Below are 24804 nucleotides of genomic sequence, written 5' to 3'. Positions count from 1 at the left end.
AGACAGGGTGACATCTCTGAGCCGACAATGTCCCAGGCAGCTTGGAAAGTAATTCTCTGCTATGAGTGAGCGGGTTTGCAGGTCCCCCAGGCAGTCCACCGACCACACAGCACGAAGCCACACAGCCGTGCCGTGGCACCGTGGACTGGTCTCTGGAGTCTCACAGCGAACTTGAAGCACAATCCAAAAACCGTGAGCGCCACATGGAAGAGGTAAAGTACTCACTGAGTACAGGCTTGTCACCATTGAACCACCCATCTGCCATTCAGGATCTGTTTAGCAGCTGACACTAAGTTCTGGCCGCTGATGGGAGCCGCCAGCCTAAGCCAGGTTCCCTGATGGGGGACCCACTGGCCCACACCTTACACCTGAGGGTGCACATGGGGGCAAATAGCTTGAACCCATACCCTGCCCCCCCCCCACCTCATCCCAGCCTGGCTCGGGTCCTCTGAGGTAGTTCCTTAGCTTGGGCTGCCTGCTCTTTGCTCTTGAGGAATTCAGTGCATGGAGGAAGTACTCAAATATCCATGCATTGCCTGACTCGCGTCACTGGAATTGAGTGCAAAAATAAAGGAAACTTGAGTTGCTTTATTAGCTTCCAATTTCTGGGAGGCTCAAGAATTATAATTATTCTGGACAACAAAAGAAACTAAGACTGTGCTTACAAGGTCTTTTTTTTTCTGCCATATTCTTTCTGTAGGATAGGGTCGCTAGTTTATTGTTGCCCTTTCTGTTACACGGGCTGTACACATTAGGTGTTAAAAGGTACAATACATTCTACAACTGAGCACCACTTTCTGTAACCGAACAGGCAAAGAAATTACACTGAACACCAGCATCTGGCAGTATTTTTCAGAGAAAAAACAAATGAACAAACAAACAAACAAAAAAACAAAACACAAATAAAACAAAAAAAAGATGACTAAAATGGGTTTAAAATGATCAACACTATTAAATCACATCTAATGTTTGATACTACATGATTCAATACAGCTATACGATACAATTATACAAAATGTGTTAACATCAAAGAATACAACCAAAATTAAGATAGCAAACAAAACCTATATAACTTTTTTTTACAGGAAAATACTTTTGAAGTATGCATGTAACTGCCCATTCTTTTAAAGAAAATCTACTGCAAGCAAAGTTATCAACCTCCAGAAAAATCACACATAGCATTACTAAGCATATCCCCAAAAAGTGTACAATATGCACACTTGGAAAATACAAAATTAAAAAAATTGTAAGCAACAGGTGAGCTTTCATATTTATAAGAATGTGAAAAGAAGTCCCATTTTTTTTTTTGTTTTAGCACGGTTGTATAAAGAATTGTCTTTTGATGCGAAGTTCATGAATTGTCCTCCTGGTGGGACACCACACTTTACAAAAACGCTGTGTTTTTGAAACAAGATTACAGAGCAAGATAGAACATCTTAGCCATGTCATCTTCTTAGTAAAGTTTGTGTGTTTTTAAATTTTTACTACTTTATCAAAACATGTCCCTTAGGTGTGTAGGATTCATTTTTAAAATTCTTTCCTAGAAACAATATACAAAGGAGAAAGCGGTGTGTTGATTCGATCCTCCTGAAGATGCCGCCCGAACTCAGAGGGGCGGCCGCTCCTCTCCTCACTGGTTGTTTTTGGCCTTAGCATGTGTTAAGATGTGAGATTTCAGGTTAGTCGACTGAGCAAACTTCTTGTTACACCCGTCGAAGGGGCACACATAGGGCCTGTCTCCGGTGTGGATCCGCACATGCGTGCGCAAATTGAAGTCCAGTGAGAAGCGCTTCCCGCAGCCCTCGAAGGTGCACTGTCAGGGAGCAGAGAGAAGGCTCAGCGAGGGCAGCACCCCCCCAAACCTCCCCCGCCCACGACCCAAGAGCAACTTTGGTGAGGAGTTGGGTGGGTGGGGGGGGGGGGGAAGAGGCCAAAATCTTCCAGACTATTCTCAGGTGCTGCATAACTTGTAAAACTACTTTCAGCTTTCTGGGGTTGGGATCAAAAAAGCAGCCGTCCATGCTGCGAGTCTGTAGGGTGACTTGGGCTCAAAGCACAAGCACGCTTAAGGGTCCCTGACCCCCCACCTCACACACCACCAGTAAACTTGGGCCAGGCCTGTCACTGAGGGACCAGAGTTGGTGTCATTTGTCCATCAGGTGCAAGCCAGAGAGCCCTGATGCTGGGACAGTACCCCCCCCCCCCATCTCCTCCTGCCCTTGTGAGGGGTTCAGGGCCGCACTACCTGAAAGGGCTTTTCTCCAGTATGAACCAGCTGGTGCCGCTTCAGCTTGGAGCTCTCCACAAAGGCCTTGCCGCATTCAGCACAGACATGCACACGGGGCCCATGGGTGTGAAGGTGCTTCCTCATGGCCGAGTTGTCCCTGAACATCTTGGTGCAGCCCTTCAAACGGAGACAGGAGCTGCTGGACCATACCACATGGCAGCCCATCCTTGCTGGCCCAGCCAGCCCCAGCAAATTCCCCCACCTTCATTCTACTCTCCCTACAGCAAACAGCCAATTCCTCCAGACAAAATCCAGACAGCTGCCAAGGTCTGGTCGCAACTGCAAACCTTTGTCTGACAGAAGGGGAAACTGAGGCTTTGAGATGTCTTTAAGGAGACTTGCTTGCCCAAGGTCATACTGCTAGCAGGAGCCTAGCTGGAGCAGAACTGAGATCCTGGTTTCAAGTCCACCATAGCCACAGCCCCCAGCAGGGTTCCCTCTCCTTACCACCCCCACCCAGGGCAGGCAGACCAACACCTGGAATCAATGAGGTACACCCGAATGGGGTTCCCACTCCACCGCCCACTGTCCCCTCTGCCAGCTTTGCCTCCTTCCCCGCCTGGACAGAGTGAGAGAAGCCAGAAGGTCTCCAAGGGCTGTGGTGACACTCGGGGTTCGGCCTTTCCCCGTTCTGCAGCTGTTGCCCAAGAATGGAGCAAATGGGGATGAGAAGACAGCATGAGGGAGGGACAACACACGCCAGCCACAGGACAGGCCACAGGCAGAGGGGGCGTCCGATGCCAGGCACTTGGGACACAACTGTTTTCAAATGCTCTGGAACCCCCTGGAACAGCCTTCTTGCGGCTTAGGGCTCCCTATGAGGAGCGACCTGAACACTCCGAACTGAGTTTACCCACCAAGGGGTGATTCTTTAAACTTTGTCCTGTGCTTAGTGACATTTGTCTTTATGAATTTCAGATCCAATTAAGCATGAACAGATCCAGGATCTTAAAAGGACTTTTTGCAGGTTTCACTGAAGACTAGGAACATTTGAAAACAACTCAAGTACCCCTCTTGGAACAGACAATTATCAGGTTCAATTCAGAAAATTTGTGAAGAGAATCATCAAAGTGTTGCTTTTGGCAATACCCAAAAGGATCCCCAACCCAAGTTTTGGAGGGAGCCTCAGGTCCCACCAAGGTTTATGGGTGTAAAATGATACCCAACACGAGGGAAGACAATCCAAGGTCTTCAAGACCAACAAGAATAAAACCCTCAATTACTCTATTTGGTATATGAAAGTATAATCATCATCATGTATAATCACCCATGAAAACATGAGTGCTCTATAGGAACCCAGGAAAACAATTATTTAAGCAAGTGTGGCCTTTGCTGAGAAACAAAACTTACACCAAGAAACATAGTCTCTTGAATCTAGAACTCAGAGGCTAGTTCCTTGGTCTCAGCCATGAGGACAGAGTGGAAAGAGCAGGCTGCAGGACTCCCCTAGCGTTACTTACTTTATGAGGACAAGCTATTGTTCTTGGAGCATCGTCTTCTTTAATTTTTCTTGGCTTCATTCTTACCAAAACAAAACAAACAAACAAAAAAAAAAAAAAAAAAAAGAGAGAGAGAGAGATTTGTAGGAGTGGGTGACTCAACTGGCATCCATCACATCGTCCCTAAGATGCCTGACGGACGGACACAAGCAAGCACACACGCACGCACACAACAGCTTCCAACCTGCCAGTTTTCCAACCCTGGGGATCTGGCCTGGGGCAATTTCTTACACTGGCCCTGCAAAAAACTCGGAAGTGCTGAGAATCCGTGGGGACTCTCCTAGCAGGCCAAGCAAGGTCTTGCTACGAGGGGTGTGGAAAGTCGTGTCTGGAAGATGGAGGCCAGTTCCTGCTGCAAAAACAGGGTGACCTTAGGGTCCTTTTATTCACAGGGGTTCCAAGCTGTCCCGTAAAAATTCTCTATATGCATAAAAGCGAGATGTTCTAGAAGGAAACAGGTTAGTGCGGGTTCCTTTGAGAGAAGGGGGGGGAATGCCAGGACAAATTCTGGGAAACCCTCTCTTCACACAGCTCTGCTTTTCACCCAGACAGCTGGATGGGGTGTGGCACAGGGAATGAGGTTTTTCAGAAAGTGTGGGTTAAAGGGGGCTGGGAGGTGGGCCTCTCCAAGAACTCATTCATGTACAACTTACCTACCTGCCATTTCCACTGAACCAACCTGTGGCCTTATGTCAAGTCAAACTCTCCAAATACTCCCTACAGATATGAGTGGGGCAAATAGTAAAGAGTTTCTAGAAAAACTAGGGCAAAAACACGATTCTATGCTGGGAAAAGGGCTCTACTGGCCTGAGTGAGCGAAGGTCAGCACTAAGTTCACTCACTTCTACTAAGGGCACAAGGCGCTCCTCTGGGCACCCTAAGGTCAGTAGGCCCTGAGGGGACTGATCTCAGCGGTCAACCGAGGATCTCATGGCAAACTGCAGCTCGTTTCCTCTGTCAAATCTGCAAGATCACTGGCCACTGGCCTCAGCTATTCATTCTTGTAAGTGGTGGATTATTCCACCAAATAGAAGCTATTTTCTTTCTTGGAATTGGGGGTGGGGTGTCTGAGGCCTTTCCTGGCTATACCTGGTATCCAATGAAGGCAATGCCTAATACTTCCTATACTGGGGCATGGCAGAGGTGCTTAGGGGACCATGTGCTGCCAAGTGTACAACTGAGGTAGATGCACACTAGCCGCGAGCCACTATTATTTTAAACAACATCCGGCCTGCTGTCCTGTCTGTATTTCTGGTAACCAAGTCATCAGTGCCCATTATGTCCAGGGCCCTGGACTAACCTTTGCTGCTTTAAATACCGTTAAATCCTGGAGCCCGGGTCTGAGTTTACAAAACCTGGCAAGACAAAAAATTTGGGCAACTGTACCATCTGTAGGTTTTGAAAACATGGAAGGGCCAATCAACCTTAATAAACACACAAAGAAGTAGAAGTTGGTCTTTAGGGAGTCAGAAAGATGGCACTTGCCTTGCATGTGGCTGAACAGGGACGAACTGGGTTTGATCCCCAGCATCCCATATGGTCCCGAGCCTGCCAAGAGTGATTTCTGAGCACAGAGACAGGAGTAACCCGAGTGCCACCAGATGTAACCTCCCCGCCAAAAAAAAAAAAAGAAGTTGGTCTTTGCAACTGAGAGTTTGTGCATGGGATGAGCCCACCAAAACATTCTGCCCTTAACATGGATGCACGACCATGTTTGCGCCAATTCAAAGAACCGGGAGGCCGGGCTGAGTCCAATCCCTGAGCAAAGAGCCTGGAGTAAGCACAGAGCACTGATAGGTGTGGCCCTCAGATACCAAAACCAAACAAAAAACCCAAGCAAACAGCCACAATCGAATTCACAGAATCCTACTTACGCAAAAGATGTTTTGAGTTTACTCTGCCCCGTGATCAAGCCTAATGCTCAAGTATGCCTGTGGATCAGGACTGTAATGATAGTATAGTGGGGGGGGGGGGGCATTTGCCATGCATGTGGCTGACGTGGGTTCAGTCCCCAGCACCCCCTAAATTCTGCTGAGTCAGCCATGAGTGCAAAGTCAGTAGTCAACCCCTGAGTGCCAGGGGTAAGCTAAAAACAAAATGAAACGAGCTGTCTGTGGGTTGAGAGACAAAGGTTTTGTGCAGACAGACCGTCCTCCCATTCCACTATGCTAGAATGCAAAAATGGCTTGTTCCACAGCATCAAGATGACTGCTTGGGGGCTGGAGAGAGTAGATAAGGCATTTGCCCTGCATTCAGACAACCAGGGTTTAAATCCCCACACCTCATTAAAGTCCCCAGAACACCAAGAACCACCAGTAGTGATTCCTGGCTGCAGTGCCAGTACCAGGATAAACTGTGGGCGTCGCTGGAAGTGACACATAAAAAGATGCTTGCCCAGGTCCTGGAAGGTTGGGGGTGGAGGGGAAGAGGCCCAGAGACCCTTATATTTCCCCAGAGCAATTCCCAGGAACTTATCAAGTATCCTGGTAGTTTCTCTATTTCCTTTTTTGAGCCACAGCCAGCAGTGTCCATATACCCTGGGACTCTGTGCTCAGGGATCACTCCTGGTAGGTTCAGGGAACCATTCTGAGGTGCTGGGGAATCGAACCTGGACTGATCCACGTGCAAGGCAAGTGCCCTCTTAGCTGTACTATCGCTCCAGTCCCATTTTTCTTAAATTGCCATTTTGTATATAGAGAAAATAGTTCATTTTAAAAGGTGCTTAAAATGCAGTAGGACAAACACTCTTTAAGACTCCTGGTAAACAAGGGAGGGCTTATGTCGATGCCTGGAGTTGTGTGCTTGGGCTAAAACTTATATAGAACCAATGACATCTAACCTGGAAAATAAAAACCATGTGAAAACCTAAAAACATTCCAAGTCTAAAGCTGCGATCCAGCATCTGTCTTTGTGTCCCAACCGACAAGCAAGTGTGTAGTGGCCCGGCCTGGAGGCTCCCAGGGGTCTGTGGAACAGACAAGGACGAGAGCAGAGCAGGAATGGATGAGACGAATGGGATGGGAGTGGAAGCTGACCCCACGTGCTGCATGACCTTGAGCAAATCATTCCAGTTCTCAGCCTCAGTTTCTGTCTGTACAAAGGTATCAGTAGCTCCCTCTTCCTGAACAGATGCTGACACTCTGGGAATTGACGGCTCTGAGTGACACTGGCCTATGAAAAACGGGTCCAGTCTTTTCAAAGGCTTCCCGCCTCCAGGATCTTCCTGGCACAATCCAGTCAGGTCGAAGGCAAAGGCTCAGACCAAGAGTGGGCGCCAAGGTGCAGAGGCAGAGGGCAACCCCCATGGGAAGCAGAGGCCTCTTCTGTCACCCAGGCAGAGAAGGCATCAGCCGACCTGACCCTACTCTTCTCTGCTGGACACAGCTACCGAATTTGAACAAATTCACTGCATTGTTTGGGGGTCACTCGAGACAAGAGACCATTTGCTGCAACGCCTGCGTTCGTGCGCCTAGGTACCTCCCGTCCACCATCACACACCAGCTTGACATAATTCTGAGGGAGTCACATGGGGGGCGACAAGCAGACAAAACCATCCACTTCACTGACTAAAGCAAAGGATTCCAACCAGGTCATCTTGAATGACTGGGGCAGGCACCGAGGTCACCAACTCAGCCAGAAAGGGCCCCAGGACCCATCCACTTATTAATACAGACACTGTAAGAGGGGCCGGAGAGATAGCATGGAGGTAAAGCATTTGCCTTTCATGCAGAAGGTCATTTGTTTGAATCCTAGCATCCCATATGGTCCCCCCAGCCTGCCAGGAGTGATTTCTGAGAGTGGAGCCAGGAGTAACTCCTGAGTGATGCCAGGTGTGACCCCCCCCCCAAAAAAAAAAGACACTATAAGAAAGCCCAGAGATCCCGCAGTGCCCCTATCTCACCTTGACATTGTCCCCAGCCCATAACCAGCTGAAAGAGCAATCTAGGCACCCAAGGTCTAGCACACGATGGAGAAAGTCAGGGTCTCTGAGCAACCCCCACCGAGCTCACAGGTTCTGGGGTCTCAGGAGAGCTCAGCCATGGGCCCCAGTGCTAAAACCTCACCTGCCCCAAACCCTGCCCACGTGCAAGCTCCCTTCCCCTCCAGAGGCCATGTGGGATCTTGTTCATCGATCATGTTTACTGGTAGCTCTGGAGTTACGGCCCCCTCTCCAACTCCTGTGGGCAGAGCCCGACCCAGCTCCACTGCACCTTTTATGCTTGAGGGGTAAGATCTGTTCCCCCGATCTGCTGAACTTTCCCTGCTTTCCTACTATGTTGGGTGGGTGGTGTGTTCCTCCCTCCCTCCCTCTGCGCCCCCCCCTTGGCATCTCCTTGGCTGAGGGATGGATTGAAGCCCCCAGAGTCAGGGGTCAATGCACTCGGGGTCACCACCTCAGCCCTTTCTCTACTCACCCCCTAAACTGCATCACAACATCAGCTGAGGCAACTGTCAGGCTGTCGTCCTTCCTGGAGGCCCGAAGCTCTAGAGCACTCAGGGCCCCTCCAGAGGCTGCTCAGGAGCTAAGGCCGCTGCCACCTCTCTCCAGAAGCTTCCCAGCCCCAGACCTCAGTCTTCAAGGCTCCAGCCCCGCCCCCCCAGCATATGTCTTGCATGTTTCCTGAACACTGAAAGTCCAAAACTGCCTACCCTGAACCCTACACCATGCAAACCCCACAGGACAAAGTGCCCATCAACCCTCCCCACTCTGGGATTCTCCCGCCCCTGCCTCTTGCTTTCTCTAACCCCTTTCTTGGCCTCTGACTACCCTAAAACTGGCTCAAGCTTTCATTATTCAACTGACACCTCCCCCTGGCTCCACTCCCCAGCACCCGAGGGCCCCAGTATGGACCCGCCAGCTGGAGCTCCTTAGTCAACAACAACAACAACAACAAAAAAAATCATGAGCCCACAAAAGAACAGAGCAGCCCCTCTCCTGCTCCACAACATGGGGTCCATAGGCATCCAGCCTGCCTCAGGGTGCAGATTCCAATAATCTGGTCTGCAGGTCCTGACTTCCAACAGGCTAGATCTCCCTAGCGCTGTGATGACCGTGAGGACCCAAACTGATCCCAACTCCAGTCATTTCCCCTCAAACGCCCTAACTCAACAGGGACTCCCCTCATCTCAGAACCATTGTGGGGGCCGGAGAGATAGCACAGCAGTAGGGCATTTGCCTTGCACGCAGCAAACCCAGGACAGTGTTTCGAATCTCAGCATCCCATATGGTTCCCTGAACCTGCCAGGAGCGATTTCTGAGTGCAGAGCCAGGAGTAACCCCTGAGCACCGCTGGGTGTAACAAAAAAAAAAAAAAAAAAAAAAAAAACAAAGAAAAAGAACCACTGTGGAAGGGGAATGTGCAGGGGAGCCCCCTAGGGAGCCCTCAACCCAGCAAAGCTCTGCTCAGAGCAAGGTGAAATCCTAGCAGCTCAGCACTGACCATGTGTGTGTAGGAAGCTTCTCCAGAGTTCAATCCCTGACATAAATTCACGAAGCTTTTGGGGGCAGACTAGCCCTAAACTCCATCTTTGTTGTTCTATGACCCTCACAGACCCCATTTTTATTCTATTTCTAGAAGGAGATGGGCAAGATCTAATTTACACCAGTACAGCTAAAAGGGAAGCTGGTGATAAAACACTGACGCGCACAGTAGTAAGAGTCCCCAACCCTTCCTCTTTGATCACAACCAACTGAAATGAAGGTAGATTCACTCTAACTCCATCCTACCAACAAAAAGGCCAAGAACATGTATAAAACACAAAAAAGAGGGCTGGAGGGGTGGCGCTAGAGGTAAGGCGCCTGCCTTGCAAGCGCTAGCCTAGGATGGACAGCAGTTTGATCTCCCGGTATCCCATATGATCCCCTCAAGCCAGAGCGATTTCTGAGCGCATAGCCAGGAGTAATAATCCCTGAGCATCAATGGGTGTGACCCCCCCAAAAAAAAAACCCACCACCACCAACAAAAAAATACAAGAGGGGCTGAAGCAACAGGACAGCAGGGAGGGCTCCTTGCCTTGAAAATGGCTCACCAGAGTCCGATTGCCCATGTGGTCCCTGATCCCCATCCCTCCTCACCAAGTCCCGCCAGAAGTGAATCCTGAGTACAGAGCAGGAAGTTAAAAGCCCTGTACGACATGAATATGGCTCAAAAAGAAACCCAAACCAAACAAAAAGAGAGAGAAACAAAAAACCTGCCAATCAGTACTAGGAAATAAAGACTATATTACAAAGCAGAGGCCTCTGCAGAACTTGGGTCTTTGCGGAGCCGAGCCAACCAAGCAAGCTCCAGTAGACTCAAGACTTGGGCCTGGATTTCGGCCAAGCAACTCTCCTGGTACACCAGCTCCAGTGAACTGAGCACTGATGCTTACAAGATGCCTTGGTGCACTGGGCACTGATGGCGTGTGGCCAGGCAGTCACTGTGGACACTGTGTAGACCTAGGTGGGAGGAGTGCACATGCACAATGTGAAGCTACCCACTTACAAGCAAACAGTGCATGCAAGTACTTAGCCACAGGAGCATTCATGCTGAATCAGATTGTCCATGAGGGTTTAAAAAACGAGGTCACTCCCAATAATAGTACTACTAAAAATCAGAGGAAGTGTTTTTGTCTTTAGAAGGTCTCTCCTTAAGATCAAGAATATAAACAAACTGTTGTAGCTGTTGCTAAGGTATAGCAGAAAACACAAGTGCCTGTACAGTTCAAACAAGAGGAAAAGTTCGGGCAACTTACCTGGCAAATTCTGCCAGCTGTTTGGGGTCCGAGAGGTCGATGCCAGGAATCCCCCCAGGTGGAAGCTTCTTTCCTGTCATGTACTCTGAGTAGTCAGGAGGTGAGTTCTCACCGATGATCTGCTCTTCCACTACTGTCTCATGGTCAATATCTTTTTTTTCATCTGAAATACATCACAGCAGTATTTTAGAGTTAAAAATATTTGCATAAGCAATATATATTTTTTCTTTTGGTTTTTGGGCCACACCAGTGGTACTCAGGGATTACTTCTGGTTCTGTGCTCAGAAATGGCTTCTGGGGGCTGGAGTGGTAAGGCGTCTGCCTTGCCAGCGCTAGCCTAGGACAGACTGCAACGCAGTTTGATCCCCCGGCGACCCATATGGTCCCCCCCCAAGCCAGGAGCAATTTCTGAGCACATAGCCAGGAGTACCCCTGAGCGTCACCGGGTGTGGCCCAAAAACCAAAACCAAGACCAAAAAACAAACACCAAAAAAACCGAACAAACAACAATAAAAAAGAAATGGCTTCTGGCAGGCTCAGGGAACCATATGGGATGCTGGGGCTCAAACCTGGGTCAGCTCTGACCCCACGAGCCAATATATTTTAAAAATTTCAAAGAATCCTATTTTTATTAGCAGCCTTGAGTTATTACCTCAACTTTTGCTACTCACTATCTTGGGTCTCCCAGCCCCCAGCCTGGAAATCCCATGGCTTGGCTCAGTCTTCACGAACCCTAGCTGCCATTAACAGTCAATTGGTTTACGCTGGTCGTGCAGACCAGATAGGACAGATCCTCATCAATGCTGATGGCCGAGGACCGCAAGTCTTGTTTTATGCACCCCCCCTCCCCAATAAATGTGCTCAAAGACTGTGGGCATCTCTACACTTTCTACTAGAACCTCAAAAATCAACAGATTTAAAGGGACCCACTAAACCACAATCTTCCAGGTGCTAGGAACCAGGCTAAACTGGTCACTTAAATGTGGTGGTGAGGATGTTTCCGGACATTCCACAGGGGGTTTCTCACAACAGTACTAGGGACAAAGCCTTGGGCACATGTAGGCATATTTTTGCTCTATCCCTCCTGAAACCCAGACACTCATGGGGGTGCTGGGCCACACTGGGTGCCAAGGGCTGAACACCTCTGCTCTTCATTCTTTAGTGTCCTCTCCCCTCCCCCTCATTTTTGGGCCACGCTCAGTCATCACTGCTGGCAGGCTCAAGGGACCACATGGGATGCTGGCGGGTGAACTACCAGGCTCCTCAACATGCAAGGCAAACACCCTCCCCATAGTACTAGCTTGCCCCTTCCCCACAGTTGTTAATAAAGGCCTCCTCCCTAAATGAGATGGGGCATTTTTCTTTTTAATTTTATTTTTTGGTTTGTTTTTGGGCCACCCCCAGCAGTGCTCAAGAGCTACCCCTGGCTCTGCACTCAGAAATTGCTCCTGGCCGGCTCAGGGGATCATATGGGATGCCAGGGATTGAACTGGGGTCTGTCCTGGGCCAGCAGTGTCTGGCAGTTCCGGTCTCTTTCCTGTGATAAAAAGCATCAATTGACAGGAAATACAGACCATATGCTTCTTGCCTCTGGCTTGCTCACTCTCTCCAACAGAGGTGTAAGGACTTGTGGTAGGATACCGCACCCCCTCTTTCCTCAACAGTGCCAGGGAGGTTTTGCATCCTGGTTCCTCCTGGCCTACCCAGCCTGATGCATTTTCCTCTGTCCCTAGCAGGCCACTGCTAGCCCCACCAGTCCGTTCTCCTGCAGGTAAATTCACCTCTGGGGTAACCTCTCAGCTCATATCCTTTTCTAGGACCACAGAGGCTGCTCAGAAACAATTTCAGTCTTTGTCTTTCTGTCTGGAACTTTTCTTAGGCTTATTTCTTAAACTCTCACATATAAACACACCCAGAAGACAAGACAAAAGCTTAATGATGGGCCGGGAGTGCCTGGGAAGCCGTTTGCCTTGCCCTATGGCCAACCTGGGCTTGTCCCACGCATCCCATATGGTCCCCAGAGCCTGCCAGGAGTAATTTCTGAATGCAGAGTCTGGAATAACCTAAGTGCCACCGGATATGCAGTATGTCCCCAACGGCCCCCTCCCCACCAAGCTGACTGCAGGAATCTCCACATAGTGCCACATAGAAACAGTGTGTCCCCTCCCCCAGCACTGCACAGAGCTCACCACGGCACATAAGCTGCTCCTATGGTTCCTCGGGCCATTACTTCCTGCCAACATAGATAAATGAACCTAGAACTCAGCCCAGCATCATGGCTACAACGAGCACCGAACACAAGGCTAAGCTGAGGTCTAGAGAACCTGGGAGTCAGAGCACAGCAGGGAGGAGCCACCTGCATGTTGTCACCTGGGTTTCATGTCTGCAACCATATGGTTCCCCCAGGTGGATGTGGGCCCTGAGTGTATTTACTAGTCAGGGAGGACCCAGGTATGGACCACCCAGTACTGTGGGTACTTTCAGGATCTATTTGAGTATCAGAACATTCCGGCGATCCCGTAACTTTTCAGGAAAGGCATCTTTTCCTATTTGTTCCTAATTTGAGTCACAGTGCAGTTGGCAAGGTATTGGAAAGGGGACCAGAGTCCTGGCAGGGAGGGTCCCAGGGTCAAAACCCTTGGCACAAAGGGGTTGGGGGTTCAGTGAGGACAGAGAGGAGGTCCTGATGACAATGAGAGGGGAAGTCACTGACAAGAACTGGGTGCTGAAAGGTGAGAAATGAGAAGCATGATGGCCTTTTAGGAACAGTATTGCAAACCACAATGCCTAAAAGGAAAGGGGGGGGGGGTGTCAAAGTGTCTGCTGTAGGGGTAGGCTGGGGGGTGATGAGACCAGGGAGACAGACAGGAGGAAAACTGGGAACACAGTTGTGAAGGGATGAGTGCTGGAATACTGTATGGAAACCAAAGTCAACAACTTTGTGATTTTGTATCTCAGTGATTCAATTCCTCAAATAATGCTCATGCCAGGAGTGAATGACTTACTCACAAATAAATGCAGACTCCCCCCAGCACAGGCTTTGCCAGGCCCCTGATTCTCCCAACAGAGCACCAACCTCAGCCAGGAGCCGCCACCAGCCCTGACCTAGAATTCTCAGACGAAATAAAACGCTGGTGGAGTCAGTTTTGGCCCTAAGACTCAGTCACGGTAACCTGGGAAAATGGCAAAAACAAGAAAGCAAACAGGTATGCAAATAGCTGGCTTGAGAGTCTACCAAGAGCTCTGTCTACACAGGTAATCTGTAAATAAAACCAGGGACCAAATTCAGCCTGTCATGCCCCCTCCTTTCAAGGCTCCACCTGGTAGGGTGGGGGTGCTCTCACAAGGGACACTCTGGCTGTCCCTTTCACCCTTTCACTGTGTTGTCACATCAGCACAGAGGGCCCAAGAGAGCCTGGACAGGAATGGAGGCTTTGCCCACATCCTGGTCCCATTTCCAGCACTACCTGAGGGCCAGAACACTTCTGGTTTCGGCAACCAAGACACCAACAACAGACACTATGTGACACTCATTTTAGCCTCTGGCCCCATGAAGGTCAGAGGCAATCAAGGACCTTCACCACCTTTTACTAGAACGCACTGAGCACAGCTACACCTGTCCAATAGGATAGGACACTCACAGGCAACAGCATCTCCTCCCAATTCCTGATGACTTGCTGTCTTTGTGGGGTGGTTTGTTGTTGTTGTTGTTTTTGTTTTGTTTTGTTTTTTGGGTCACACCCAGAAGCGCTCAGGAGTTACTCCTGGCTCTACGCACTCAGAAATCACTCCCGGGGCTGGAGAGATAGCATGGAGGTAAGCGTTTGCCTTTCATGCAGAAGGATGGTAGTTCGAATTCTGGCATTCCATATGGTTCCCTGAGCCTGCCAGGAGCTATTTCTGAGCCAGGAGTAACCCCTGAGTGCTGCTGGGTGTGACTCAAAAAAACGAAAGGAAGGAAGGGAGGGAGGGGGAGAGAGGGAGAGGGAGAGGGAGAGAGAGAGGGAGAGAGAGGGAGAGGGAGAGAGGGAGAGAGAGAGAGAGAGAGAGAGAGAGAGAGAGAGAGAGAGAGGGAGAGAGGGAGAGAGAGAGAGAGAGAGAGGGAGAGGGAGAGAGAGAGGGAGAGAGAGGGAGAGAGGGAGAGGGAGAGGGAGAGGGGGAGGGGGAGGGGGAGGGGGAGAGGGAGGGGGAGAGGGAGAGGGAGAGGGAGAGAGAGAGAGAGACGGGGAGAGAGAGAGAGAGAGAGAGAGAGAGAGAGAGAGAGAGAGAGAGAGAGAGAGAGAGAGAGAATGAATCACTCCTGGCAGGTTCGGGGACCATATGGGATGCTGGGACTCGAACCACTGTCCTGCATGCAAGGCAAAATGCCTTACCTCCATGCTATCTCCTGGGCCCCTTTGTGGGGTTTTGTTGTTTGGTGGGTACACTCACAGTGCTTAGGGGACCACATGGGGTGCCAGAGAAAGAGCAACCCAAGTCAATTAGTTGCATGTGAGGTATGCACCCTCCCAATCCTGTCAGGAAACCTCCCACTATTTGAGTAAGACACTGAAATGGTATAGAGACAGAGGAAAGGTGTCAACTGAGCCTACAAACTAAGCGAGTCAGAGCCAAGCCCCCACATCCATGTGGGAAAATGCCAAGGGAACCCAAAGGGATGGGGGGTACGGGTGGGGCCTCTCGACTACAGACACCACCAGTCTGGCCAAGACCAAGGCAGAGTACGGAGCCCTGGAATCGGCCAAGCAGGCCCTTCAACCGGCTGATATTCTCCACTTTAGTCTAGGAGACCTCCCACACAAACAAAATGAGGGGGTGGTGGGGGTTAAGTGTGGGCTCTTTCCAGTCCAGCTCCTCAAGCAACCAGTGGGCAGGAGGGGGCCCAGGATGGGCAAGAAGAGTGACCAATAGGCAAAGCACGCCTTCAGCACTAGTCATCTCAGGGCCAGTCACATCCTGCACAAAAAACGGGAGCTCAACTTCCACCACTGTGTTCTCTGGGCCAGTCTGTGTGGTGCGTCCTGAACTTTAAACCCCCTGTCTGAACCTCGAGAGGTCACTGAGAAAACCATGAGACCACTCATGCTGCCTGGCAGAGTGGGGCAAGCAAAACCATTTCTCCTCTCCTGGCTGAAGGGGACCAGCCCTGGACCCTGCGACATAGACATCCCAGTAAGAAAATGCCCCTCCCCCAGTTATCAGGTACTGTTTTCTTGACCCCATGACCAGGAAGCTCCTTCCCCTGACCCCAAGGCTTTTGTCCCTGGGACCTTGGCCTAATTTAACAACAGCATTTATTTCCTCCTGGATGAGGCTCCACAGATAGGACTCACTGAGACAGGAGAGCTAAATCTTGGGGCCTCCTTGATATGGAGACGGATTCAACAGACATTAATTTCCAGCTCCCTGCCCCCCATGAATGGTACAGGTCAACAGGGGCAACAATGTTCACAGTCCTCAATCCCAATTCAACTTGCCCATGCTCAGTGCTCAGGCTGAGAACTGGGGCAGTAGATGACCCCGGAGTCCAGAAACCCACCCTCACAAACAAGCGCCAGACTGTCACCACTGCTCCAGTAGGTTTTTTTGCTTCTGGGGTGATCAGGGCCTCCGCTCAGCTGGTATAATATTGCCCTGCAAATATGAGGTTGGGAGTTCAATCCCTGCTGTGCCCCTAGTGTCACAGTCTGGACCCACCTTCATAAAAACCTGAGTCTGTGTGCGAGCACTGTGGCCACCACATGAACCCTGGTGAGCACAACAAAGCCTGATGCAGCCCAGAGCCAAGCCAATGTCACCATCAAGAGGGCAGAGAAGCGGGTCTAATAGAAGAGAATGGAGCTCCCCCATACCCCGAAACTGCCAACAATGGCTCGGGAGCAGAGTATGGGGAGGAGGGGAGTCCCAAGAAATAAAAAGTGCCAGGGATATGTGTGCCTTTCTCTGCGCTGGAGGAAACCAGCAATAGGTGAGAAGCTGAAAACCAATTCAAACAAAGTGCACTCGACAACCAGTAGAGGTGTGCTCCGCTGAGAAGGAAAGTTGAGTTGCAAGGCCCGAAGACTGTCCACCACCAACAAATGCCTGAAGCAGCCATGAAACCCAACAACCGGCAGTGCACCCCAGACCAACATGGGAGGATGGAGTGACAACAGCACAAAGAATCTGGCCAGGCAGAGGCCAGCGTAGTTGGGTCCCTGGTACCACATGGTTTCCTGAGAACCACCAGAGGAGTGACTCCTAAGAACTCACAGCCCCATGAAAACAAAATGTAAGGAGCCAGAGCAATGGCGAAAGCGGTAGTGTGTTTGCCTTGTACATGCTAACCTAGGTAGGACGAACCATGGTTCGTGGACCTGTGTCCCATATGGTCCCCCAAGCCAAGAGCGATTTCTGAGCACATAGTCAGGAGTAAACCCCAAGCGTCACGGGGTATGCCCACCCCACCCCCACAAAAGAGAAAGAAAACAAAATGTAAGATGTGAATGTCAGGGGTAGCTGGAAGCTGAGCTAAGCAAGAGCTAAGAGTTGAAGTGCAAAGAAACATGCTGAGGGGGGCCTGAACAAGAGCACAGCTGGGAGGGCATTTGCCCTGCACATGGCCAAGCTGGGTTTAATACCCAACCTCCATCCCACAGGTTTCTCTGAGTACAGCTAAGAGTGATTCCTAAGTATAGAGCCAAGAATAAGCCCTGAGGGCTCCAGGAAGGTGTGGTTCCACCCCACACTGCCAGAAAACCTCCAAAGAAACCTGTTCATGAAGCTGAAAGTTGCCTGGGGAGGGCTGGAACAAGGTAGTAGGGAAGGGCACAGACAGGCAAGCACTAGGATGCCTGCAGGGTGAGTATGGAGGGAGAGATTAAAGACAAACATAAACAAAGCAAAGCCTTGCAAGTTAGGCCTACAGCTAAGAAACCTTAAGTAATAATTTCAACCTATCCATCTATTTGAGGGGCTCTGAATTTCTTCTAAGCATGAGTGAGTTCACCTGCTCAGATCTCAAACATCTGAAAGAGGCTGATCAGGGGGCACCTGGGTACCCAGAAAAGAGAAACCGTGAGCACCAATGGTCAACCTGGAAGGCCAACAGTGTATCTTCTCCCTCCCTCCAACTGATGGGATTTACAAGCTTGAAGACAGAAAAGAACCTGGGGCCAGATCGAAAGCCCAGAGGGGTGGGGTCTGCTTCGAGCTGGGTCCAACCCCCACCTCAATCCCACAGGGCCACTGAGCCAGCCAGAAGTGACTTAAGAATGCAGAGCCAGGAGTAACTCCTGAGTGCCACTTGGTGTGGCCCCAATCCACAGGCCAGCCTGGCTCCCTTCCTGCTCGGTTCCATCTCCCTGGACCCCCAAGGGAAGAGTCCAGCACAAGGAACCCTCTAGGCTCATGTTTTTTTTTTTTTGGTTTTTGGGTCATACCCGGCGGTGCTCAGGGGTTACTTCTGGCTGTCTGCTCAGAAATAGCTCCTGGCAGGCACGGGGACACCGGGGGACATATGGGACACATGGGGACATATGGGACACCGGGATTCGAACCAACCACCTTAGGTTCTGGATCAGCTGCTTGCAAGCAAGCACCGCTGTGCTCTCTCTCTCTGGGCCCCTCTAGGCCTCTAGGCTCATGCTTAACCAGGCACCCACACCTGTCTTCACTACTAAGGAGAACATCAACTCTGCTGTCACTGAAAATCAGGCTCGGCTGGGCTCAGCTGGCTTCTTCTGAACACCAGTACAGTGCCTCACAGTCAGGAAGTTGGTTATAAAATAATTCCCTTTGCTGTTAGGAACCAAACTTTTTGGGGACTCCTTTTTTTTGGGGTGGGGGAGTTTTGGGTTTTGAGTTACACTCGGCAGCGCGCAGGGGTTATTCCTGGCTCTATGCTCAGAAATTGCCCCTGGCAGGCTCGGGGGACCATATGGGATGCAAACTTCTGCATGCAAGGCAAACACCTTGCCTCCATGTTATCTCTTCAGCCCCCTTTTTGAGGAATCCTTTACCCCAACAAATCACCATATAAAGACACCAAGGTGGGAAATGAAGGTGAATGAAGAAGAAGATGAGTCAGTGAAGGAATACCTTGGTCTGTGTGTGAGCACAAACTCCAAGGCTAACTCAGCCCCAGGTCTATCCTGGTCTTGCTTATTGGGGGGGGCTCTAAATGGAATCTTCCTAAACAAGAGGAAAAGCACAGTAAGCCCCAAGTTGACAGCTAAAGCAGCCAGCAGGCTGAGGTTAACTAGAGTGGCTTCTCTGCAAGTGGAAACCTTAGTCATGGGTCTGTGGGCCCAGCCTCCCCGGCAAGTGATGGTCCTTTCCCCTACTGGGAAAGGAATTGAGGGGACTTTGGTTTGGCAGGCCCAGAGCAATGCTGAGAGTTTCCCCTTTTCTTCTGCAGCAGGTGGACACCAAGAGGAAGAGAAGAACAGAACACAACAAGGTGTGACACCTCCAAATGTCTGCATGTCACACACACGGAAGGTGAAGGTGGATTCTGTTCTTAATGGCTCTCAGGGCTTTACAGTACTCAGTCCTAGAAGACTTACATTGGTCTGAGCCCCGGGCTTCAGTCAGAGTCACACTATTCACTGCTCACAACCCAGCATCTGAAACCTTCTAGGATGGTGGTCTCAGTCTCATGTTAGGTTCTGCAGTCAGGACTTGGGGTGGGGGGAGGACAATGGGGGAAGGCGTGGGAGCAGAGTCAAAATGCTCAAGCCGGGCCCGGAGAGATAGCACAGCGGCGTTTGCCTTGCAATCAGCCGATCCAGGACCAAAGGTGGTTGGTTCGAATCCCAGTGTCCCATATGGGGTCCCCCCCCCCCCCCCCCCGTGCCTGCCAGGAGCTATTTCTGAGCAGACAGCCAGGAGTAACCCCTGAGCAAAGCCGGGTGTGGCCCAAAAAAAAAAAAAATGCTCAAGCCCAGCGGGGCCAGAGTGGTAGCACAGCGATAAGGGGTTCGACTGACCTGGAATGGACCATGGTTCAAACCCCCGGTTTCCCACATGATCCCCCAAGCCAGGAGTGATTTCTGAGAGCAAAACCAGGAGTAACCCCTGAGCGTCACTGGGTGTGGCCCCAAAACAAACAAACAAAATGCTCAAGCATTTTGAGCAGGGCTTCAGCATCCGTTTTCCCTCATCAACCTCGAGTGTGTTCGCCTTGCACATCACAGGTATATAAGATGCCAGCCAAGTCAGCCAGGAGTGACTCCTGAGCACAGAACCAGAGGGCCGCCCAGTGTGGTCCAAAAAACAAAAGAAAAGAAAGAAGAAATTGGGGGCCAGACAACAGGGCAGCAGGTAAGGCACGTGTGCGCCTTGCACACAGCTGACTTGGGTTTAATCCCAGTATCTCATATGGTGTTCCTTGCCCTCCAACTCCATATCCCAAGCCAGCCTAGAGTATACCCTGAGCTGAGCACCTCTGGGTGTGACCCAAAAACAAAAGAAATGTAAAATCGAATGTCACTCCTAACTAAACAGTGAAGAACTGCCCCAAAGGTAAAAAGCACAGGCTGCCCTAAATCTGGCAAGACTGAAATGTTCAATTACATGCCAGAAATAGAACAAAAACATGGGCACTAAAGCAGTGAATTGGAAATAATCCAGAAACAGCAGAACGGTGGCCGACTCCTGAAAACACATCCAGTGTAACTAGGCCTTACACTTCACTGCAAAAGCCGGCAGGGGCTGAGAGAGGCCGGCAGTCAGCCTGGCTTAAACCCTGACACCACAGGACCGTGGGACATCGAATCTTTGGGCCTGTGCTGCAAAAAGTCATGACAGGGAATTGCACGGAAAAACCTCCAGGCTTCCTGAGCACTGCCCGGATCAGTGCCCTAAGGCTGGCAGGTAGCCAGGCACACAGCTCAACAGGCCGAACCACATACTCTGGCAGCGAAGAGCTCCAAATTGACCCTTGGTACCACATGACCCAGGAGCTACGTGTAAGCCCCAAACCCTACAAGGCAATGCACACAAAGACAAAACTACCCCAAACTAAAAGCCAGACCCACTCCAAAGCTGGTCCTGCTAATATTACCCAGATCAGCACTTCTCAACCAGAAATCTTATAGCCTTCTGTAGGTCCCCCAAAATAGTTCAAGGGGGCCACAGGCGAAAACTGTAAAAATGAGAGACTGGGGGGCTTGGCGGTGGCGCTAAAGGTAAGGTGCCTGCCTTGCCTGCGCTAGCCTTGGACGGACCGCGGTTCGATCCCCCGGTGTCCCATATGGTCCCCCAAGCCAGGAGCAACTTCTGAGCACATAGCCAGGAGTAACCCCTGAGCGTTACCGGGTGTGGCCCAAAAACCAAAAAAAAAAAAAGAGAGACTGAAAGGGTATCGCCAGAATTAGGGTATCTTAGAAACAAGGCCAGAAGTAGGCCAGCTGGGAAAAGATTAAAAAAAAAAAAACAAAAAACCCACGTCCACTATCTGGACAATGAACAATTAGTCATAAAAAAAGGATGATCTGGGGCTGGAGAGATAGCATGGAGGTAAGGCGTTTGCCTTTCATGCAAGAAGTCATCGGTTCGAATCCCAGCGTCCCATATGGTCCCCCGTGCCTGCCAGGAGCAATTTCTGAGCATGGAGCCAGGAGTAACCCCTGAGCACTGCCGGGTGTGGCCCAAAAACCAAAAACCAAAAAAAAAAAAAAAAAAAAAAGGATGATCTACATTCTGAATGGGTGTATCCCTAAAAACATGCTACACCAGACACAAAAGGTTACATGTGTTCTAGTTTCATGTTAAGATACTGAGATCTAAAACTGCACTATGGAATGAGAACCCCCCCCCCAACCATAACATGGCATACAACGGGGGGGGAATATATATACATATATATATATATATATATATATATATATCACACAACCTAAATGTCTGGTTTCCAAATATGCTGGGGCTTTTGCCTTGCACACGGCTGACCCAGGTTCAATCCCTTGCAAGGTGTCCTGAGCCTGCCAGAAGTGATTCCAAGCATAGGACCAGGAGTGATCCGAGAGCCACCAAATGTGACCCAAAAACAATCACATAACCCCCCCACACACACACACAAACTTTTCTTTTTTGGCCCACACTCGGCATGCTCAGGGAACCATATGCCATGGCGGGGTAGGCTGTAAGGCAAACTCCCTGCCTGCTGTGCTATTGCTCCAGTCCACTTTCACTCTACCATGTAACTAGAACACTGCTTATACCATTATTTATATAAGGATTTTGTCTAACTAAACTTGCCTAAGCCAAACTGCCGCTGCCCAGCTCATTTTGATCCAAGGAGGTTTTGGTAAGAAGCTGCAGTGATATGGCACAGAACAGCACAAGCCCTGCACGTCTGAGGCCCTGGACTTCTCCCCCCATACCTTGCCCACCGATAAAGAAAAGCCTAAGACCCTACAGTTACTAAAACTCGGGCCTAGGTCACGCATGCCACCTGCCACAGGCACCCATGGCAATTTAGTCTGGAAACTGGCTTTGATCCCTTCCTGCAAGTTTCCCACTGAAGGTGACACTCCGTTTGAACTTAGGACATCAGGTAGTTAAACACAAACTTTTCAGCTTCTCCAGGGTAATCATTCTAAACCCCCAGGATAAGTAAAGTAAGGACACCACCCAACTTGTCCAAGGAACAGCGGTGTTGGCCACGCCAGGTGCAAGGGGTAGGAAAGTGGGGGTGGTGTGGGCCGCACTAAATGCTGAGTAACTGTAAACGGTCTCCCAGAGCCAGACTGTCCTCGGTGACTCCAGAACCCTCTATCGCTTCACTGGGAAAAGTCACATCATCTAAGTTACTGGACTGGGAAATGTGGGTTAATGACCTAGTCACTGGGGCTGAAGTGACTGTACAGCAGGTGGGGCGCTTGCCTTTCTCGAGGCTGGCCAGGGATCAATCCCCGGCTCGATCTCCAGCATCCCACAGGGTCCCCCAGAGCACAGCCAGGAGTTAATTCTTGAGTGCAGAACCGGGAGTAACCCGGGCACCGGATGTGGCCCCAAAACAAAGACATAAGTCTAGAAACATCATGCGCACAATACTTCAAGACAAAAGAAATGACCCACAGGGCCTGGACCCCCTAGGCACAATCGGGCTTCACATGGTCAATGCATCTTTATCTAACTCCCCAACTACGAATCAGGAAGAGTCCCCACCTCCTCCGCGCCCCACGCTCCTCTTCACGACCAGCCAAGCAAGGGCTTCTTCCCAACCCGGTCAGCGTGCGGGTCATTCCGAGCCGACGACAGACGCAGAAGCCACCTCCCACTGCCTTGAGGAGCCGCAGGAGACAGCCCTCCGTCCACGGGGTACAGCAAGCAGACAGAGCGGGAGAGGTCAGCCCCGAGCCGTCACTGCCAGGAGCTGCAGCAGCGTGTGCTGGCCCGCTCACCCTCGTGTATGCTCAGCGGGTTTTTTAACCCCCTTTAAGAGGGAGAAAGGGAGGGGAGGGGGGTGAGCGCGTGGAAACCGTGATTCCTAACTCAAAGGGGCCGCGTGAAGCCCACGGAGGCGAGAGGGGCGCGAGGGAGCTCGGGCCCAGCCATTCACCACCGCAGCGCAGCGGTCTGTGAGCCCCGCAGAACTCGCGGTCACAAAAACAAAAGCGCAGGTAAAAAAAAAAAGGCCCCGTGGGGGTCGGAGAGAGATCAGGGAGGCAGGGCATTTGCTTTGCATGCAGAAGGACGGTGACTCGAATCCCGAGGAACCCCTGAGCGAGCGAGCGCCGCGGGTGTGACCCATTGCAAAAAAAAAAAAAAAAGTCCCCGTAGCCGAGGCCCTAGATTTCCACGGGCTCCGAGAAACCGCTGCCAGCATCAGCAGCGATCGCGAAGCAGCGCGGCGACTTCAAATCTCCCAAAAAAAAAAAAAAAAAGCGCGGCTCCGCCCCGCACCCTTTCCCGCTGGGGGCGGGGCGCAGGCCGCGCGCGAGGCGCGAGGCCGGCCCCGCCCCGCCCCGCGGAAGCGGCCTCCGGGGAGCAGTTGCGGCTCCTGGAAAAGGGGGCGGCGGCAGCGGGGACAGCGCCCCCTAGAGGCGGCGGCGGGGGCGAGCGAGCGGGCGAAGAGCGCGCGCGCGCGCGCTTCCCCCAACCCAACCCAACCCAACCCGGCCCGGCCCGGCCCAACCCAGCCCGGCCGAGCCGCCGCCGCCGCCAACGCCCTCCTGCCCTCCCGCGGGCGGCGGCGGACAACGGGCCGGCGGGGCGGCCGTTGGCCAGGTGGGCGAGCGCCGCGCCGCGCCCCTCCCCTCCCCGCCCCTCCGCGGCCTGCCGAAGGCAAGTGCGCCACTGCGGCCTCGCGGGCGGCGCCTCGCCCCGCCGCGCCGCGCCCCGCCGCCGCCATCTTGGCTCGGCTCACTCCAGCCGGCCCGGCCCTGCCCGCGGCCCCCGCCGCCGCCATCTTTTGGGGCCGCCATACTGGCCGCGGCGGAGAAGATGGCGGCGCCCAGCGCCACATAAAACATGGCTTCCCTTCAAAACAAAAACAGCCCCGGGCCCGGCGCGCGCCGCCGCTCACCTGACGACCACATGGTGACCGAGAACTCGCCCTCCAGCGTCTTGATCTGCACCTGCTTCTGCTCCCACTTCTTGTTGCCGGCGTCCGCGCCGCCGCCGGCCGCCACCGCGGCCCCGCCGCCGCCGCCCAGGTAGCCCTTCTTGCCGCTCTTCTTGCCGCCGCCCTTCTTGACGCGGCCGCCGCCCGCCGCCGCCGAGCCCGCGCCCGCGACGCCCACGCCGCCCGCGACGCCCACGCCGCTCTTGCCGGCCGCCGCCACCGTCACCAGCGTCTGCTCGATGTAGTCGTCGTCGCCGCCGGCCGGCGCGGGCACGGGGATGAGGATCTGGTCCTCGAAGCCGTCCTCGGCGCGCAGCCCGTCCGAGTCGTCGCCGCCCACCACCTCCTCGCGCGTCTGCACCAGGATCACCTCCTGGTGGTGGTGCACCTGGCTCGGGTCGTCGGTCACGAGCGGCTGCAGCGCGATCATGGGCGGGTGGTGGTGGTGGTGGTGGTGGTGATGGTGGTGGTGGTGGCCCGCGAGGCCGTGGACGCCGCCGCCGCCGTGGTCGCCGCCGTCCTCGTCGTCGTCGTCGTCGTCCTCGTCGCCCACCACCGTGGTCTCGATGGTCTCCACCGGGATGGTCTCCACCTCGATCTCGTGCAGCTCCACGATCTCGGCCGGCATCTCCGAGCCGTCCGTGGCGATGTACAGGGTGTCGCCCGAGGCCATGGCTGCGGCGGGCAGCGAGGCAGCGGCCGCCCTGGCCGCCGCGGCCTGGGCTCCGGGG

General features: G+C 52.1%; 2 protein-coding genes across 2 annotated transcripts in view; both read right to left on the bottom strand.

Annotated features, from left to right (window-relative positions):
- Positions 1–24804, bottom strand: part of EML1 (EMAP like 1) — a 669910-nt gene that overhangs the window by 364207 nt on the left and 280899 nt on the right. The window lies entirely within an intron of this gene.
- YY1 (YY1 transcription factor) lies at positions 569–24804 on the bottom strand. Its single transcript, XM_049769848.1, has 5 exons — positions 24035–24804; positions 10522–10684; positions 3748–3808; positions 2246–2404; positions 569–1813 (listed from the first exon to the last, which is right to left on the bottom strand). Exons 1-5 carry the CDS (start codon positions 24744–24746, stop codon positions 1631–1633), a joined length of 1278 nt encoding a protein of 425 aa, XP_049625805.1. The 5' UTR covers positions 24747–24804; the 3' UTR covers positions 569–1630.

The sequence above is a fragment of the Suncus etruscus genome, chromosome 3 (genome assembly GCF_024139225.1).
Source record: "Suncus etruscus isolate mSunEtr1 chromosome 3, mSunEtr1.pri.cur, whole genome shotgun sequence".
NCBI classification, from domain to species: domain Eukaryota; kingdom Metazoa; phylum Chordata; class Mammalia; order Eulipotyphla; family Soricidae; genus Suncus; species Suncus etruscus.
The sequence above is the reverse complement of the archived record's forward strand: the minus strand, read 5'-3'. Positions and strand labels throughout refer to the sequence as shown.